Genomic DNA, 21,189 nt, shown 5'->3' on the forward strand with positions numbered 1-21,189 from the left:
TCCTGCTAATTGCACTGATGTCACAGTAGGGGCCAATTTTCTGTTAATTTGTTTATTGGCTCAGCCATTTAGAGTCCATTTCTATAATAAAACCTTCAAAACTGTACAGCAGGATATTCAGATCAAAGATCTGATAAGACAATTAGATTAAGATCAATACACAGAGGTTGTGTTCAATACACGTTTTTCTATTTGTTTTTTTTTATTTGTTTTTTTTCGGGGAGTGGGGGGGCATTTATAGATGGATTAAACTAGGTCTTTAAACACAAAAAAGGATTGTCTGTTTGTGGGCTAGAGTATGATTGGTCATTCATTTTAGGGTTCATTCATTTATATGGGTCATCTGCTGGTCAAAACCAAGGGCAAGTTCCATCTTGAACATAAAAACCTTGTCCTATCAATACTTAGTCGGGAGGTTGTCTAATGACAAATTAGCTTCAATTTGGGGGTGGGCATAAATAATTTACAAATATTTCGTGTGATCTAATAATGGCTATTCGTCCGACAAGGCCCAATCGGAGGCATTTGTCATGTTATTGTGACAGCTCTTGTTTGAGCTATCAATGGGCCGATTGCTCAGAACTTTGTTAAAGTTAACACCATGGTTTACGACATCGTTGCTAACGTTTAAACGTGTTCATCAACGTTGCTAACGTTTAAACGTGTTCTTTTTGATGATGTGCTCAAATATTTAAGTACAAACAAGTACAGTTTGAAAACTTGTCTAAACTATTGTTTGAAATACAGCAGTCACAAGCTGTCCATTAAACTTCCATAGTCATAACTATTTTAAGTTAACAACGATGACGTTAACAACGTTGTTAACTTTAACTAAATTCTAAACAATCGGTCCCATAACTATCAATGTTGACGTCAAATAGTTCTTCTAAAATCGTGTTTTTATTAGAGTTATTGTAGAACTATATGATTATATATTTTCGATCGAGCTTTATTGAAATGCCTTTCTTTACTTTCAATATCAAATTGATTTTTTTCGGTTTAGTTTTACATATTTGTATTTCGATTATATCGAGTGTTCGTTATCTCGAAGTGTTTCCCGAGTTACCAATGACTTCGAAATACAAAATGTATTAAGGTTTGACTGTATTATAAAAGAAAAAGGAAGTGGCGTGTGACTCATTTGGTATGTGTTGGACCAGCCTGTCCTGTTTGCAGAAAGATTCAATACCACAAACAAGAAAACATGTTACTTTACGACATTATATTTGTTTTACATTCTGGTTGATAAATAGCTCAGTCTAAATATTCAATCTGTATTATGTTGCGTAGAACAATAGTTGCTGAAATGAAAATTTAACCAGGTATTTAATATGTATCTGCATTTTGAAGAATGTAAAGCACTTCAGTAGGATATTTCAAATAAAACGAGACTATTGCTAGTCAATGACTGGTTGCTTTCCTTAAAAGTATAATACCATGGGTTAAAAGTCTCATAGCAACATATCAACAGTGTAAGCGCCGCTTCGTCACAAGTTGCTTTGTTGAACGTATTTTAGAACAAATAATGAATGAAGACTACAAATATCAATAATATAAGTGCTGATCTGTTACTCGTTGCTTCATCGGTTTGTCCAGGTGTACTTGCTAGTCCATAAACACCTGCTGTACCCGTTAAGTAGCGTTGATACTGCTCGTCCCCACATTGCACATCTGCCCCATACTTAGAGAAGAAGTGGTGACTCTGATCGTTGCATTTCATAAAGCTTGTACTTGCGATTGCCAGATCTTCAAAATAACTTGCATCTGCCGCGATACACTTATCAGTGATTGGAACCTTGAAGCACGTCTTGTACTCAGAATATGCCCTGGATTGGAAAATATAAGAAACACATAAGGTATGATTTCAGCGATGAAAACGAAAACATTCGTAGTTCTGCATAGAACTATTTGATTTTACCATTCGACTTATATATTTAAAAGTAGTTACATCATTTTGTCATTTAAAGGAAGATATGTATATATTAGACCCCTGTTTAAACAAAGCTTAAGTAACAAAAATTTCCAAATCTGGATTTAGTGGCCATCTGTCTTAAGCAGCCACTTAGACCTTTCCCCAAAGGTGGCCACTTAATACAGACTTGACTATACTATTAACAGAGTAAATTTGATAGTAGAGAAGCACACTTCTAGAATGGTATTTTTTTTAATTTGTACTTAATCTGGCAGATTTGTCCTTAAAACTATTTTTGTCCTTACCTGCAGCCATCGATACGGTATTTTGTAGAGTTGTTGTCTTCATTGAAGGTATTGGTCAAGTTCAGTACTGCCATCACGAGACCACTAACACATTGTTTGGGAAGCAGTTCACCGCAGTTTGATATGAACTCCGCAAAGTCTAAAAAATTTTAAAACGGTTTTGCGCTTTCAGATATTTGTCAGTCAGTTGTCTGGTAAGCGCAGTGGTTTGCACACTTCTTAGCGAAGCGTCCTGGGTTCGATTCCCGGCTTGGCCAATGCGAATTTTGATTAAGGTCACCAAGTTGGACAAGTGGGTTCCTCCGAATACTCCATTTTCCACCACTATAGTACGCGACTGCACTCCCGCGTAACAAAGTAACAACAAGAGTAATTAATACACTGTAATAACTTGTTTCACAATCCGTGTACATGTTAAATAAAAAAAAGTTTAAAGCTAATTACTCTCAGTGAACATTTGAGACTGTTAACAATGGAAACTTTAGCGATTACATATGCTACCGTGGTGGGTTTCCTTGCATGTGAACTTGACCCATCAAGGTGGCTTATGTCATCGCTAAGTTTCATGTGAATGTGAATTTAAAATGGTGAAGAATATAGTAAAGTTATCATTGTTTAAAGTCTTCATTCGAAGCAAAATATTGCCTTCCGACGTATCATTTATGACGCAATTTATCACGTGGTATACACACACTGTATCTAAAGAAATTCATTATGATAGGTTGATACAAACTATGTTTTCTGTCACACATTGCACGATGTGCAACTGTCCTAGTCACAGGATCGGACACGAAGAAATATTCGTCAGCTTGGTGACATCGGCCAATGGCTTCCGTAAAACAACGGATTGTGCATTCGGAACTAAAATAAACAAATATGATGTTAGATTAATGTTAAAGGGAACTTGCTCATGTTTTTTTTAAATTCACTTTTTTATGACGAAATTAAGTGTGACAGATACTAGAGATTGTTAAAACTAAGTTACTGACGGCTGGAACCCTCCAGTAAATGTTGGTATACATGAATGCTCAAATATTGTCTTTGAAATCCGTTTGTTACGCTTTTCAACAAGAGGCTCAAAGCCTAAATTATTCATCAAAGTAAGTAAGAGTCCTTGTGGGCGAGCGGTTTGGTTGTCAGTTGTCATTTTTTCTTGACTGTTCCGGCGTCTTCCATATTTAAATATTAATTCGGTGCCAATTTATATACATATAGTTCTTACACTATTTGGGAGATTTAATTTATCAACTTATTTCTCGGTTGTAAACTTAATTATATTTATGTTAAATCTTCTAGGTTTTTTTTAAGTAGCTCTTAGTATATTTTAATTTTTATCTTATTAGCTCTCCGTGCTTCAAAGTAGATTTTACAAATTTATAGACGCTTCAATTTTTATTTCAGTATATATGCTACAAGTTTAAACTAAAATCGTGTATTTTAATACACAGCTTAATTCGCTGATATACATATATAAATAAATTATCTTAAACATGCCGCTTCCTATAAATCTTTTTAAAAGATTGAGATAGATTGGCATTAAATTGGCTGATTTGAAATAAATTCTAACTTTAATCTTGAAATTACTTTATTGTATTTAATCAGAAGTTAAACACCTCAGATGATCCAGATCTAGACCTACAAAGAACGCTTTCACAACAGCTACAAAGAACAACTTAAACGATATACCAATAGCTACTATATAATTACTAAGAACTCTTCTAGAGAACTAGTTTTACAAGGGCTACTGGGGTTATATGAAAACGAAGGGCGTAAGAAATGGGGGTATAAGAGGAGAAGAAGGGGGAAAAAAGAGGCGGGGAATGGAGGAACAAAGAGGAGAAGAAGGAATTTAAGAAGATGGCAATAAGGGAGAAAAGAAGAGGAGTAAACAAAAGGAGGAGAATGGATGATAGAAGAGTAGAAGACAGGAGGACAGAAAGAAGAAGGGAAGATAAAAGAGGAAAAGGGATGAGGTTAAGAAGATGGGGGAAAAGGGAGGATTGAAGAAAAGAGGGGATGATAGAAGATGTGAAGAAGGGAGGAGATAGAAGAGGAGAAGAAAGACGGAAATAAAATGAAAAGGGATAAATGAAGAGGAGAAGAAGGAATAAAGGAAGAGGAGAAGAAGTGATGAAAGAAGAGGAGAAGAAGTGAGGAAAGAAGAGGGAGAAATGAAGATAAGAAGGGAGGAAAGTAGAGGGGAAGAAGAGGAGAAGTAAGAAGGGAGGAGAAAAGGACAAGAAGGGAGGATAGAAAAGGAGATACACGGAGAGAGAAAAGGTGAAGAAGGATGAAAGGAAGAGGTGAAGAAGGGAGGGAATAAGAGGGGAATAAGGGGGAAAAGAAGAGGAGAATGGATGATAGAAGAGTAGAAGACAGGAGGACAGAAAGAAGAAGCAGGGAAGATAGAAGAGGGAAAGGGATGAGGTTAAGAAGATGGGGAAAAAGGGAGGATTGAAGAAAAGAAGGGATGATAGAAGGGGTGAAGAAGCGAGGATATAAAAGGTGAAGAAGAGAGGATGAAAGAGGAGAAGAATGGAGGACAAAAGAGGAGGAGAAGAAGGACGGAAAGAAAAGGAGAAGGGATAAAGGAAGAGGAGAGGGAAGAAGGGATAAAGGAAGAAGAGGAGAAGGAAGGAAAGAAGAGAGAAAAGAAGATGAGAAGAAGGGAGAAAAGAAGAGGAAAAGAAGGGAGTGAAGAGGATGAAAAAGGAGGAAATAAGAAGGGAGGAAAGAAGAGGAAAAGAAGGGAGTGAAGAGGATGAAAAAGGAGGAAATAAGAAGGGAGGAAAGAAAAGGGCAAGAAGGAATGATAGAAAAGGAGATAAAGGGAGGCACAAAGAGGAGGAGAAGGGGGGAAAGGAGAGGGGAAGAAGGTAGAAAAGAAAAGGAGTAAAGAAAAGGAGGAGAATGAATGAAAAAGAATTATAGAAGACAGGAGGACAGAAAGAAGAAGAAGGGAATATAGAAGAGGAAAAGGGATAATGTTAAGAAGATGGGGGAAAAAAGATTGAAGAAAAGAAGCAGGGATAGAAGAGGTTAAGAAGGGAGGAAAGAAGATGAGAAGAATGGAGGAAAGAAGAGGAAAAGAAGGGAATGAAGAGGATGAAAAATGGAGGAAATAAGAAGGGAGGAAAGAAGAGGGGAAGAAGGGAGGAAAGAAGTAGAGAAGAAGGGGGAAATAAGAGGGGAAGAAGGGAGGAACGAAGAGGAGAAGAAGAAAAGGAGGAGAATGGGTGATAGAAGAAAAGAAGACAGGAGGACAGAAAGAAGAAAAAGGGAAGATAGAAGAGGAAAATGGATGGGGTTAAGAAGATGGGGTAAATGGAGGATAGAAAAGGCAAAGATGGGAGAAAAAAGAAAAGGAGAGGGATGGAAGAAAGAAGAGGGGAAGACGGGAGATGAAAGGAGGATAGAAGAGAGAAGGGTGAGGTATAGAATATGGGGGAAAGCGGAGGATAGAAGAAAAGAAGGGAATATAGGATAGGGAAAGAAGGGAGGAAAGGATGAGGTATAGTTCTTAAGGGGGAAATGAAGGGTAGAAGAAGAGGAAGAACGGAATGATATTAGAGGGAGAAGAACGGGTATGAGAGGGGAAGAATGTGGAGTAGAAGGGGAAGAAGGAAGGGAAAAAATAATGATAAGAGGGGAAGAAGAAATGGTAAAAGAGGGGAAGAAGGGAGGGTAGGAGGGTTAGAAGGAAGGAAAAGAAGACGGATTAGAGGGGAAGAAAGAAAGGTTTGGGGAAGAAGGCAGGGTATATATGAGGGGAAAAAGAGGGATATAAGATGGAATTAAGGAAGAATATAGGGGGGGGGGGAATGGATGATAGAAGAAGAGAAGAATAGGGAGTAGAAGATGGAAGAGAATGGATAGGAAATGATCGAGATGATAAATGGAGAAGGATGAAGAGAAAATGGGGAATAAGATAGGAGAAAAGGAAACGAGAAGTAGTGATCACGAGTGGTAGTATTACTAAAGAGAGTCGAATAGATAGTTCTCGTAACATGCACGACCATATGCGCATATACGATGATGACTCAATGAGTCAATGGAAAGACAGAAGAGAAGACAGATCTCGTACCATGCACGACCACACGTACGAGCGGTGGCTCTGAGAGCCAAGCTCGAAAACCAGCACCGCTAGTTTCCGTACAAATTAGTCCAAGATTTGAAACCCTGGGGAATTGTGTCTTAATACAAAATTTGAAGGATTAAGTGGCATATTTCTATATATTCCTTTCCGTGTAAACATTATATTTTTAAAAGTTCGCAGTGGTGCACAAAAACTACATGTTATAATATCATATTTTAAAAGCTTTGTTCTGAAGCGATAACTCTTCAAAATTGCGGTTGTTGTCCTGTTTTAGCGATCATGTAATATTTTTATATTATATATTATATGTATAGTAACAATGCTTGACTGTAGTGCGTTTGGCCGTTACAATAAAGGTGCGAAGAAATGTCCGTGTTTGAAAATTATGTTACATCGGAAGTACATGTTAAAATGATGTTTCTACTACAGGTTTAAGTATAGCCTATGGCGTATAAGGAGTGCTTGTTTTAATTCACAAAATATGTTTTCAACTTGACGACATGATTTTGTAGTGTTGGTGAGTTTTTTTGCTATGAATCTTAGGTCATTTTAAACTCTTCGTATTAATTAAAAGGGACTCGCTCTTGTTTTTGTAAAATAACACTTTGTGTATGACAAAATAAAGTATGACAAATCCTTATTAGTGTTGAAAGTAATATACTGATGACTAGTGATTGCTAGAACCCTTCAACAAATGATGAAATATGCCCAAATATTGAATTTGAAGTCCTCGATTTTGAAAAGCGTTAGTAACGCGATTTAACAAAATGCTAAAATATTAAGTTATCCTAATATTTGTGTATGTGTCCTTGTGGCCGTGAGGTTTTGTTGTCAGTTTTCTATGTTTTCATTGACTGTTCGCAACGAACTAAAATCAGTTTTTAATACTTTTGCTGTATTTGTTTTTGCATTTTTGGTATCAATGAGTAAAATTGTTATTAAATGCTGTTTCCAGATGCAATACCGGGAAATCGAACGTGGTGCCAAAACACAAGCGAGTCCCTTTACAAAGCATCACTCTCTTTGCTGGCCAGTATATTTGTTTTACCCATCATAAATCCACAAGCAATATATTTCGCCATATACGGTAGTCTGTATTCCACTCCATTGCAATACGGCCATATTCCACTCTTGTGACGTCACGTCATAACAAGTATCGTTGTGCGATGTTAAAATGACGTCATTAAACAAAAAAGTGCGTCGTTAAAATGATGTTTATTATGAAATATGTGGCTTTTAAGTGATCTAACCAGTAATTTATATAACAAAAGGGTTATTACTACTGCGTTTTGATCCGGAATGTTGTATTCGACACTCGTGGATTTTTGCAGATTTTTATTTCACTTGGCCTGCGCCTCGTGAAATTTGAACTGCAAAAACCATTTGAGTCGAATACAACCTCTCGGATCAAAATGCAGTACTAATAACCCTATTGTATTTACGCACAAAAAACTGAATAGCAGGGTGAATATACTTCATCAAACACTTTCATTAGTGATGTCAATTTACTTTATTACCCGAAAGAATAAAAAAAAACTGTAAAAACAGGATTGTCCTTAAATATGTTTGAAACAACTTTTAACAATAACATTCACTTATTGAAAATTGCAGAACCCTTCAGAAACGTATATTTACACGGTTATATGAAAACAGCTGGGCCTTTATATGTTAGTTAGATGACATGAAGTAAAATCTTAATGATTAAGAATGGTGGAATGAGCTTAATCCAACGGAGCCTTCTTAATCATTAAGATATTACTTCAGCTCATCTAATGACTTAGAATACAACTTCATTGGCTGACACATTGACAACGCAAAATATCACACAATGAGTGTGTATCGGATGAGTGGCGAAAGGTGGACCTCTTAACACCCTCGAAAGTTCTTAATTATAAAGCCTAGTTCTTAATAAATGCCTAGATCTGAATTTTCATTGGCTGAAAATGAAGGTTGTATACATGCAAGAAACTAGTTTAAAGACCCACATAAGATTAGATAATTGGAGAAGACTTAAAATTGAGTATATAACTATACTAGAGTCTCATATAATATCTTATTCATTTCCGAAGTCCACACGATACTTTATTAAAAAGAAATGTATGGTAAATACCAACGGAATTCCAAACTGGTCCACTGACTTAATCTTGCTTATGAGGCTAAGTGGGCGGAGCAAAGCATCAATGCTGTTTCGTGAAAAATCGCAGATAGGTATATTGGTATAATGCGCTTTTTTGAGTATGAAGAAATAAAGTGTAGCAAATCATAAGGAGTGTTAAAACTAAGATACTAAAAGCTCGAACCCTTCAGCAAATGTTAAATTTACTCAAATATCGTATTGGAAGACCACAATTTGTATATAAGCTTCAATAGCTTTGTTGTTGCGTGATTGGTTGAATGACATTATCACGTGATGTTATCAATGTATGGTTGATGTTAAAATATCGACGAGATGTATAAAATTCCTTGTGGTCGATTGGTTCAGGTGATGAACGGGTGTCTATTTTGCTTGACTTTACTGCCGTGGGTTCGCACCCCACTAAAACCAAAATATTTGAAACCTATAGCTATTCAGAAAAGTCATTTGGATATACATATAAAACATAAGTTTACAACACTTAACGAGACTTAATGTTCAATAAATCTTACTCTTTGCATAAATGCTCGGCCATCAAGTTCATATCAACATTTTCCCCGCCTTTCTGGGCTGCCAACAGCTCGATCAACTGAGTGTGGGCGGGGCAACTGTTGATGCGGTTAAGGATGGCACCAAGCGCGCAGTACTGAAAGTTGAATAGTTGAAACAAAATAATAATTATATCAAAAGCCCTTTAAAGCTGCACTTTCAGAGATTGACAGTTTTAACATTTATTATTATTATTATTATTATTTTGTCTCAGAATCAGCCGATTCCGGCATCAATGCCTTCAATTCAGTCATATAAAATAACTCCCAATAGTACAGATCTCAATTATTCGCAAAACGGTAGAAAAAAATCAATTCTTATAGCGTTAGTAACGCTTTAAACCACAAAACATCAATTTTCGACCATAAATGCGGTTTCACCTTTAGTTAGCCTTCTTATATGACTATTTTCCAGACATTTACGCAAAAATTGGCTTATTCCAAGACAAAAACTTTTTGTCAAAACTGGCATTCTGTGAAAGTGCAGGTTTAATGCTAATATTTAATGACATGGACGTCACCCTATGTGGTACAGTCTAACCCCGTTGGCTCGAACTACCAGGGACGGGCGAAAATACCTCGAGCCTCGAAAAAATCGAGCCAAGCGGGAATTCTTACCTTCAATATAATGAATTGGGTCCTTGACATCTATTTCGAGTCACCGAGGAATTCGAACCAAGCGAGTTCGAGCCAACGGGGCTCGACTGTATATGAATATGTATGTAGTTAGGTTAATCCAGCCCTACTGTCCATTTAGTAACTGCCATTCGTTCTGTCTATGTAATTTTTATGTTTATATGATGTACAATCGAACCCGTTGGCTGGAACTCGACAGAAATACCTCGAGCCTCGGAAAATTCGAGCCAAGCAGGAATGCATACCTTCAGTTTAAAGAAATCGGTCCATTACATCTCGTTCGATCAAACGAGCAACCGAGAAAACAATAATAATAACATCAATTGCATTACAATTTTTCATATCTAATGCGCACAATATAGGTTGATGTAAAAAAAAACTTTATTGATTTAAAGGGACTGTACACCAGATTTGCACCAAAAAAAGTTTTTTTCTGTAACGAATCTCAGGACAATTATTTAATAGAATGTGTTACGCTTTGATATCATTATTTAAAAAAAGTAGTACCAAAATGTAAAAAAAATAATTGTGTCTCCAAATTGCAGACCAGCGTCGTATCGACTGAGCTACGACGGCTAACATTGATCGAGTGACATAATTAAGCTATACACCTAACTCGGTAATATCACGTGATAACACCGACTAGCCAATCACGCATAAGGAATGAATTCTACCAGGTAGACATACCCAGTAATCTTTTTTAATGGAAAAATACGAAATAACTTCTCAACTTAAAATAAATTGTAAACTAATTGGTACTTCAGTTAGTAAGTTTCGATGCATTGTACACATTAATACCAAGTTTATGACAGTTTTCGACAATTTTCTTTTTTTCTTGCAAATTGATCATCTGGTGCACAGTTGTTTTAAAGCAAAAAGAGGACATAATTTAGGTAAAGAATAAAAAATAATCTTTATAAATGTGTTAAATTTTTTTAACAGTAGCCACGTAACCACACATTCTGCAGTTAAAAGGCGCCAAAATATCGCTAATATTATTTTAACTGTACCTAATCCATATGCCTTTTTTGTTTTAATCATTAAAGTAAAAAGAGTTAAATTATATATTATGATAACGCATTAAAATATAAAACAAAATATATATTTTCTCTAACCTAAATTGTGCGCCTTTAAGACACAGTCATGTCTAATTTGCAACAAAACAAAACAAAACAAATCACCTTGGTTATATATTTCATTTCTTGGTTGAATGCAGCCTGTATACAAATATTAGATCTAAATATATTCCTAGATATTATCGTACTAATCCAAATATGTTTAAAACCATAGAATTGCTGAATACAGATCATACTGATTTGTTAAAGAATCTCTCTATTTTCGTGAATAAAGCATTTGCTCAGAGAAAGAATTTCATTACTTTACATGATTCATGATTATTATATGTTTTGATACCAGCCGTTATATAGTTGTAATAAGGATTTGTTCGTAATAATTCTTCTTTTGATTAACATTTGATACTATTTTTGTTACTGTAAAATATCTCAACTAGTTAAAACATATATACACCGCCAAGCAAGTGTTAAATAATGGAAATAATCATGGACTATCATAGTCTACTTCATTGATGTATATATGTGTGATGTTATGTGTGGAAATAAACTTGTGTTCTGATCTATGTTAACACACTAATAACAATGCACGATAAAATGATTATACGTTGTCTTAATTAATCATACTATGATTTCGTTTCATCAATCAAATGTTTTTAAAGGTATTTATTCATAAATCGCTTGAATATGTACGAACATTACAATTCGGTCACAAACTTGGAATGTGAAAAGCAATAAAATAGCTAAATAAGGAATGCTAAAAAAGATACCGATACAATCCATTGAAACAAATCGATATTTTGATAATACTTTCAAGAATGGTAATTTTCAAAATTAAAACATAATCATTTTCCATCTCGCGAGAAACAAAATTAGTTTCGATATAAAACAACAATAACAATTTCAACCTTTTCAACTGAAATTTTCCTTTGCTATCTTTTGATTTGTTTTATTGATTTTTTATTTTGGTCTCGAAGACCCACAGTTGGCCATTTTGAAGGCGCTAAACTTATAAACTTATAAGTATTTTGCCTGGCCTATGCACAAAAATCAACTGAAATTTTCCTTTGCTATCTTTTGTTTTTTTTAATGTTTTTTAATGTTGTTTTTTTTTTGGTCTCCAAGAGCCACAGTTGGCCATTTTGAAGCCGCTAAACTTATAACCATTTTGCCTGGCCTATGCGAAACGGCAATGCATCAATGTAAACGACCAAAAAACATGTCTACATTAGGCGATTAACATAACAACACCTAGTTATATTGCGAGGATTCAGTTTAAAATATTTCGCGATACGTCATAGCATTTAATACTCGATAACATTATCACCCATGTTCAAATTATATCTCTGTAAAACGTTTAATAGGAAATTACAAGGAATATCCTATATTCAAATGTGCAATGATTTAGTTGTTTTGAAATAATATGGAATAATTTTATTATGCGTTAATATAATTATATAGACATAAAAACTGTTATTTTTAAGTCGAGGAACTTTATCAAACAAAAACACACATGCTGGGATTATGGCCCCTAATATTATATATCCATGCAAACTAGTCCCCGCCCAAGTAAACTCACGTTCAAGTGTTTCTGACCATTTCAAGGCGATAAGACAATCAGTTATTGATACAGTTATTACAGTGAGTGTATACCACGTGATAAATTACGTCATATATGCTACATCGGAAGGCAACATTTTGCCTAAAAAGAAAACTTATAACAAAGATAAATATTCTTTTACTACACCATTTTAAATGAAACTAAGGACAGTCTATGCCGCTTAAAGAGCCACACCTTCGTTTTATTACCAGAGTTTGATAAAGTGGTTAGTTTCATCAAACACTTTGTCAAACCACTTTCCAAAATAATGCTTGATAGTGCTCCTCCAGACGGCCGTATTGTGAAAAGGTTTGCCGAAGAAACTAATCTCTCAATCAATATCATTCAAAATGGTGGCGAAATAGGAAAGTTAACTTTTTTAAAGTCCTCATTCGAAGCAAAATGTTGCCTTCCGACGTAGCATTTATGACGCAATTTATCAGGTGGCACACACGCACGCACGCACGCACGCACGCACGCACGCACACACACACACTATATTTCGATGCGTGTGTTGTATGTTTGTTGTGCCTATACGGGTTCCTCCTCTAGTTCAGTTTGTGAGCCCATATCTTGTGCCTCTTTACATGGATTATATTTGATTCCTTGGCCAGTTTTCAAAATTGATCTTATCCTTTGACATGCTTCGATGATTCCATTCAGCCGATTGGTCAGCTGAATATACAGGCCAATCCGAACACTTATGCAGCAGTCAATTGTAACCACGCCCCCACGCCCCCAGGTCCCGAGGGTATACCGGGGATAGCCGGGGAAATAGGCCGTGTTTTTACCTTTCTGGTGGCCCCGCAGTGCCGGGTGAATGCGGTGGTGTTGTCTTCGCTTTAAATATAGCGAGGAATGGGCCTTACCTAGGGTCATTGGGGTGCGGGGACCATTAGCGGGGATTTTACCATCTGTTTGTCCCCGCAGGTTGGGGATTTAAGCCGGGGTTGGCTGGACCGAAAGTCAAAGTCGCCGCTATTCCCCGGACCTGGGGTGGGGGCGTGGTTACAATTGACTGGTGCATTAGTATTTAATCTTAAATTTTATGTTCAATCTAAGTAGCTTATAGAATACGGCCCCTGGGATACTACTAAACTTTTCCCTTTAGTTTTCAGTGCTTGATGCAATATACCTTATTAATAGGTCCAATCATAGACTCTCATTGTAAACAATATGGGATATATTTAGACTCATACACAGCTGGTTAAACAATATTGGATTCACCCAACGGCTCGCTCAGTATGGTTTTCCCAGCTGTGTTCGAGTCCAAAATAACTCCATATTGTTCAAAACAGTGTTAAAGGGTAAAGTAAACCATTTCGGAAGTGCCTACTCATTGTTACAAGCATTATTTCTTTTAATTGACAAATGCCAGTGAATCAAAGCATGTTTAGACCATCTCAGACCATTGCCTTACTTCCATATTTATAGGTTTTGAATCAGAACGGTTAGTGCTTTAACAAACATGCTGAACATGCTGGATCTACTTGACCTACTTTTTTTTATTTACATTTTCACCGCATTATTTGTCCTCGTGGCTTGTCACACAGTGGTTACGATCAATGCAAAAAATAGATAAATACGTGATTAAAATATAAACAAAAACAAAAATAAAAACAAAACATTAATGATCAAGTACAACCTACCTCATCATCTCTTTTATTTCGAGTTGCAGAGTTCAAATTGCTTAGTGCCTGGTTCATGTCGAAACCCAAGGCGTTGAGTAGGCTCTGTTCTGTGTTGACACCGCTCGATTGTCCATAGCTTAGGCATGATAGCACTAGGACGAAACAAAAATCACAAGGTCCCAAATTTTTCGAAACTTTTAAAGCTTAACAGGCTTATATAGCTTTAGTCAATTAGCCAAAATAGATACTTAAAACAGATTTTGGTTCATGAAAAATGGCTAATTGTGATAATCATACAGATAATTCCTATTTAATATCTAAAAACTCTTAAAACAAGTTAATATAACGCATTTTAGAGAAAACCAAAACTGCCAGCTTACCTTAATCCTGATAAATTAGACTTAACGTTTACCCAGTGCCATTAAACCGGGTTTATGTTTAACCTTTTTGCTACTGAGCTTGTTTCTGTAGTTTTTCGCATAAATATAATGATGTTTCGAGAAATTGGTGCCAGTAGTAATATAATTATAAGTATATATAATTATAATATAATTAAGTATGAATATCACTTATAAAGAATAAAGTTATATTGTTTTGAATATGCTTTACTAAAATATACGTTGCAGTACTATAAATAGCATTTTGAAATATCAAACGAGCCGTGATACAAACTTAAATATAACTTAGTGTTGTTTCTTTGTACATTAATTCAAAATTGAAAATGTTTTAACAAAGAAGAAAGAAGAAAGTTTATTCAAGGAAATATAACACACAATATAAATTTGAAATAGGCCAACATAACCCATGATAAAATTTATCAAAATATAATGGCTTACGTGTACAAATTCAAATAGCGTAAACTATAAACAAGTTTAATTATATCAAATAAATAGCAGCTGTACCTATAGAGTTTGATATGCAAATCATAAATACACAAATGAACTAAACTATGCAATAGTATACTTGTATCATATTATTAACAACAGTATCTATAGAATTTGATCAACATATCATAAACGACACGAAACTTATGCACTATATCCCTGCATTGGAATCACTAAACGAAACTTATACTATGAACTTCTTGCAAAATAACTCAAAATATGCATTATTTTGTTATGACGTTTGAAATATTGTGTCTTTGCTATAATGTCTATCTAATACAATAATACAACATACATATAATATATATTAAATGTCAAATTTAGTCATTTTACAAAATGAACTAATAACATATTAGATATAATACTTCTTGCAATCTTAAAATTTCTCATTTAATTCTCACATATAATAGATCTCCATATAAAGTCCATCGTACGAAAACTAACTTGGTGGGTTTTCTTTTGGTATAAATTCAAAAAATCAAAATTCAAAATGATATACTAGTATTAAACATATAAGATATAATGACTATTTGCAAACTTAAAATTTTCCGATTTAATACTTACATATAATAGATCTCCATATAAAGTCCATCTTGCTCAAAATTGTAACGTAGATCACTAGAAAACCTTGTTAACTTTTATAGTAGTAAATTCGTTCACAATTAGAGCACACCACTTCAAAGCACTTGTCAATGAATGAGTTTCATAGATCATTGTACTGTGCCAACCAGCTAATTAGGTGCATATGATTGTGAAAACGCCTTGGTTTTGCAACTACTGAGGTGCTTATAACTGTATTTGCGCGTGTATTCAGCGACAAATGAAACACATAACGGAATACGTAATCGTTGCTACAATTGATTGTTTAAAATAAGATTCATATAATAATGACAATAGTTTTTGTTCGGTTATAAATTGTGTGTAATTATAAGAAATAATTTAGAAATTATTCAAGATTATGATGTATATCGGTATATAAACTTTAAGTGTTGGAACAAATAAAGAATCATAACTGGTTGTCTTTCTTTTATTTACAAGAGTAACTATTTTTACCTGGACGAGTATCCAGATATTAAAAAAATAAATACAATCCATCCATTTATCTGGATCGATTTTATGTTACCGATTCTACACACATTTAAATAAGTGTTTATGAAATAATATGATATCAAAGTCGACACTTAATTTTTAAAACAGCAAATAATTTAACTGCCTTTAAACATAATCTTTACTAAATGTGGCATATTTACAAATGCTAACTAAAAGTAAAAAAAAATGCCTGGAAGATGGGATTAATCATTCATTTTTTTCCAGTTTTATTGGGTAGCTATTCACTATATAACATTTCTATAAAATCCGGAATGTTTTTTTTGAAACTTTTGACACAATCTGACAATACAGATGTCATAATGTGTTGCCAATTTTAATGCCCCTGTCAATCACAGAGCAGTTGTCAAGAGCCACCCATCTACGTCTTAAAATATTTTTGTAATGCTGATGCCAGAGCTAAGGCTTTAGGGGTATGGTATTTTGTACAGATCGCTTTAAAGGGGGCACAAAACAGATCGATGAATTTTTATTTGTTCTGTTTTCTCAATTTTAATGCATTATTAATATATGTTTCTCTTATTTGACTTTATTGGAACATTTCAAAATAATGCATGAAAACGCATTAAAAATAATAATAAAAAACTAATATTCTGCCTCTTTAAATTCGTTTATTCAATGTTCCCCCCCAAATTTTTTTTTTAAAATAACGCGAGTGCTGACGATGTCAGATAAGTTAAATTACACATCACGTATCCGAACTAGAGTAAACTTGTATTTATATTATAATTTATTTGCATTATCAAAGCACACTCTTACAAGCAAATGGATTATTAATAAAGGTTTAACTAACGTGACAAACAATATAACTGAATTTACTTTGCACACACAATATAAGTTTTCCAAAAGGCACGTCCAGCACATATAAGAATATGGTTTCTTTATATCCGTCTTAGAATGTAAGAATATGTCTTCTTTATATTCATATTCAACACTAGAATGCGTCTTCTTTATATCTTTTTTCAAACATTGGAATGTGTCTTCTTTATATCTCTTTTCAAACATTAGAATGCGTCTTCTTTATATCTTTTTTCAAACATTAGAATGTGTCTTCTTGACATCTCTTTTCAAACGCTACAATGCGTCTTCTTTATATCTCTTTTCAAACATTAGAATGCGCCTCTTTTATATCTCTTTTTAAACGTAAGAATGGGTCTTCTTTATATATTTTCTTCAAACATTAGAATGTGTCTTCTTTATATCTATTTTCAAACAGAATGGGCCTTCTTTATATCTCTTTTCAAACATTAGAATGGGTCTTCTTTATTTCTCATTTCAACATTAGAATGCGTCGTCTTTATATCTCTTTTCAAACACTAGAATATGTCTTCTTTATATATCTTTTCAAACATTAGATTGTGTTTTATTTATATATCTTTTCAATCATTAGAATGTGTCTTCTTTATATCTCTTTTCAAACATTAGAATGTGTCTTCTTTATATTAGAAATGTCTTCTTCATATATCTCTTCAAATATTGCAATAAGTCTTCTTTACACGCATCTTCACATATTAGAAAAAAACTAATTTTATCCCTTCAAACATTAGCATGTGTCATCTGTATATTCATCTTCATATATTAGAATATATCTTCTTTATATGTCTCTTCCAGTGTATCAAATCTCTCACTTTGCGCGACTGTGAAGTAGTTTTTCCAGTCTCCCACGATTCCTGGAATGTAACAAAAATTTATCTTTATAGATATACTCTAAACGAAGGATTATTCTTCTTTCAAAAAATCCCAAATACAGCACTTGTCATTCAGTGCTAAACTTCAGACACCACCTTTATGACAGGAAGCGGCGATATACATGTTTTTAGGCGTACACCTCTTTTGTTTCCAGTATTCCGACTGACCCTTCCAAATTTACCATTTTTATCTCAATTTTCTACATTAGAGATATATTCTGATGTAGGTTTGTTGGTGTTTTGTGCTGTTGTTCAATGTTTCTTGTTTGTGATTTTGTGTTTTTGTGTTTTATGTCTTTGGTGTTTACACTGTGCCCTTAAACGGAGTTTATGTTTAAATGCTTGGCTACTGAGCTTGTGTCTGTAGTTTTTCACATAAATATTGAAATATGATCCATGTTTTCATAAAAAAGTTAACTACCAACCCTATTTTTGAGAGATGTTAGTAAAAAGACCTTTTCTTTGATACATCGCCAGTTCATCAATGTCCTCCTACAAATGTGTCCAACGATGTAACACGTGTTCAGTATGTAAATCTTTGTGTAAACAATACTTCATCTTAAATAAAAACATGGAAGATACATAAAAGTGTTAGTTGTCGAGCCATATTTGCTTGAGAAATTGAGAAGAACAAATGAAAAAAACTAAAGGGAAGAAGAAGAAGATGCCAAAACACTACAGTAAGCTGTTTTAATGGCACACGAATCGAAAAACAAAAGCCGAACAGACAATTTATTTTCTTGCGTAAATTAATGTGTTTTTATCGAAGGATTTTGGCCAATACATTGGAGCGACCGGACTATATAAACATCAATATAGTTAAAAAATAACAGCGAACGATTGCACAAAAAATCTACCTAGTTTATAATTAACATTAAGAATGAAATTCTTAAATATGTGTCCCTCTTTATCTCTCTTTCCAGTGTTATTCTATACAACTGGTTCAGCCCTCCCAATCCCAAATTGCCGGAGATAGACATTTCATGTAATTTGATACAACATTCAATTTAGGTGAATGGAAATATGTTGATCGTTCGGACTGACAAATAATTTTCGGTAGAAGCGGTCGATTAAAAAAACCCATTATTTTTTCTTAAAATCATAAGCTGTAAACCCGACTATCGAAACATCAATTTCGTGTGGCCTCAGCATCCAATGATATTCATTCGGACTAGCATTTACTTTCCTATTTTCTTCTGATAAAATACTGGGCTCATTAGTTAATATGTCAATTTGGTGTGCCCTGAGCATCCAATGTTAATACCTTTCCTGTACAGAAAAGGCCTTCCTTCTTTGTCCACAAGCTTAGTAACAACTTTCCCGCTCTCTGTATCTTTCTTAAGTCGGTCGAAGGAGCATCGGTCAAGTATCTGCCGTAACCTCTCATCGGTGTTGTGCACACTCAAGAAATCGCTTAACCTTCGAAGCTTTGCAAGGCCGTTCTGCAAACATATACTTATGATGTTAAGATGTGGTCAAAGTACTTGTCTCGAGTATCAAAGCATCGTCGGCTTCTTTCCGTTACACGTCATACACAACGAAGCATAGCGTAGTGTGTATCGGGGGTATCCGACGATGGTTTAAAAGCTGCACTATCACAGATTGACGTTTTTGGCATTTTATTTTATTTTTTGTCTTAGAATCAGTTGACTTTTGTATACATGCTTTCAATCCAGTCATATAAGATAACTAACAACAGAACAGAAATCAATTGTTTGGAAAACTGCTCATTTTATTTCTTAAAGCCATACTAACGCTTTTAGCCATAAAACATACATGTTTGAACAGTTATATGAAAAACTGCGATCTAATATTTTGAAATTAGTCTTATATCACTGTATTCAGATATGTTCACAAAAGTTCCTTTCAAGACAAAAAATAAAAAGAAGTTGTCAAAACTGTCAATCTATGAGAGTGCAGCTTTAAAGAAGACACAATAGGCTTAGCTTAACTTTCTCGTCAATAAGTTACACAAATTGCGATGGCACTGCCATATACTTCTAAGAGTCGGTATTAGCCTGCCTCTTCAATAACATGACGCGTAAAGGTATGCTATAAATCGCTTATTGCGGCAGTCTGTTCCTAAGTTGTGTGAAGTCAATTGACACGCATAATGTGTTGTACTTGATATCAAATGCATTAGTGACATTGGAACAGAGTTAAAGTCACTAGTGAGTAATGCTTCTAAAACTTGTAACGCATAGTTTATTTGCATACAGTAGTGAGTGGTCAAAGGTATTGGTTGACACTACTTTAATAACGTGCGTTCACAATAAAACTATATTTCGTTAATCAATGAGGGCTTAGTAATTAATATTCTCTACAATAAAAATATGCATTAAACTCTAAATAAGTATGTTATGTTAGGTGCTTTAAATTTAGTATATTACTAGTGGAGTAAAGTAACTGTGCTGGTGTAAACACAATATATCTCCAAAAGCCTAAATTTTCTTATGGAAATTTATTATGGAAAGTGGAACGCTTCTGTTTAAAATTTGCATTGAAATGTTAAATGCATTGGGTACACAAAACATGAAACAGTTTAGATCATTTTAGATATATTGATTATAATGCATAGTTTCTTTTTTCCGACAGTATATGAAGTAATGAAGATATGCTAGTAGGCGTTTAAAACATTTTTGATATGCAATATATGAATCTAAATATGAAAGAAACAATAAAAATGATCATATATGTACCTGTTTTCCCATAATTGCAGATGAGAATATCTCCTTGTTGATACGGTAGTTCACGGACTGCCTCTAACTGGCTGTTTAACTCGCCCAAATCAAATTTTGCCGGTAGTACCAGCTCACCAGAGGTCAACGTGTCAAAACCTCTCCCTGCTTCATTCCGCACAGCGCCTCGTACCCACTCCATAATGCTTAAACTTTTCTTAATGTGAGCTGTAAAATGTGCTAGATTAATCAAGCTACTAGTATGTTGAAAGGTTCATTCATAGTTTGCACCATAATTTTATAGCTGAAATGTATGTCCATCTATTTATAGATAACCTATATAAATGTTCTATATCATGTTTGTAAACATTTATATGCCGTTTAAACTGTAGCACGCCGATTGCCTGGTTGAGGATGAGGCACGAGACCACAACAACCTGAAAGGTATGCCGGTACATCAGTAGAAATAGTTCGTATTTATTTAATTATATCATTAATTAAATGTTGTGTTTTAGCTTGTATTTATTGATCTAAGTTTAAATTGATTGCCAGTGAAGTGTATTATTGCAAACATAATTAAGATTACCAAGAGATAAGGCATTAAGTTTAACTGCTAAATTAAAGTACTACGCGATCTACTTGCAGCGGAATTAAAGTGAACCGATTTCTGAGATTGTAAACCGTCCATATACAGCCGATGTTGTTTTCGATCAAAAAGGCCAAGGAGTTCCGGATGGAAATCCATAGCCTGAAGAAGTCTATAAATTGGTTGTCTGTAGCCGAACATGGACATGACTTTACAGCCGGGTCAAAAATGGTCAACATGATGTTTTCTTGTGATTAAATTATGTGCCTTGGATTGGTCTACAGCTGCCAGTTCCTTTTTTTTTTCAGGCACCG

At 34.5% G+C, this 21,189-nt stretch overlaps 2 protein-coding genes across 3 annotated transcripts; both read right to left on the bottom strand.

Moving 5' to 3' along the window:
• Positions 1-1,126: 1,126 nt before the first annotated feature.
• LOC128224427 (uncharacterized) lies at positions 1,127-15,590 on the bottom strand. 2 transcript variants are annotated; one of them, XM_052934267.1, is made up of 6 exons: positions 15,381-15,590; positions 13,951-14,084; positions 8,960-9,093; positions 2,951-3,078; positions 2,218-2,356; positions 1,127-1,826 (listed from the first exon to the last, which is right to left on the bottom strand). In XM_052934267.1, the coding sequence occupies exons 1-6, from the start codon at positions 15,406-15,408 to the stop codon at positions 1,514-1,516; spliced, it is 876 nt and encodes a 291-aa protein (XP_052790227.1). In that variant the 5' UTR covers positions 15,409-15,590; the 3' UTR covers positions 1,127-1,513. The 2 variants fall into 2 exon arrangements, with proteins under 2 accessions (XP_052790227.1, XP_052790228.1); XM_052934268.1 differs by lacking the exon at positions 15,381-15,590 and adding an exon at positions 15,218-15,289.
• Positions 15,591-16,758: 1,168 nt separating this feature from the next.
• LOC128224436 (sulfotransferase 1B1-like) lies at positions 16,759-20,491 on the bottom strand. The gene is made up of 3 exons (XM_052934278.1): positions 20,288-20,491; positions 18,876-19,053; positions 16,759-17,593 (listed from the first exon to the last, which is right to left on the bottom strand). The coding sequence occupies exons 1-3, from the start codon at positions 20,489-20,491 to the stop codon at positions 17,502-17,504; spliced, it is 474 nt and encodes a 157-aa protein (XP_052790238.1). The 3' UTR covers positions 16,759-17,501.
• Between the last annotated feature and the right edge of the window lie 698 nt (positions 20,492-21,189).

Source organism: Mya arenaria, chromosome 17 (assembly GCF_026914265.1).
Source record: "Mya arenaria isolate MELC-2E11 chromosome 17, ASM2691426v1".
In the NCBI taxonomy this organism is placed as follows: Eukaryota; Metazoa; Mollusca; class Bivalvia; order Myida; family Myidae; genus Mya; species Mya arenaria.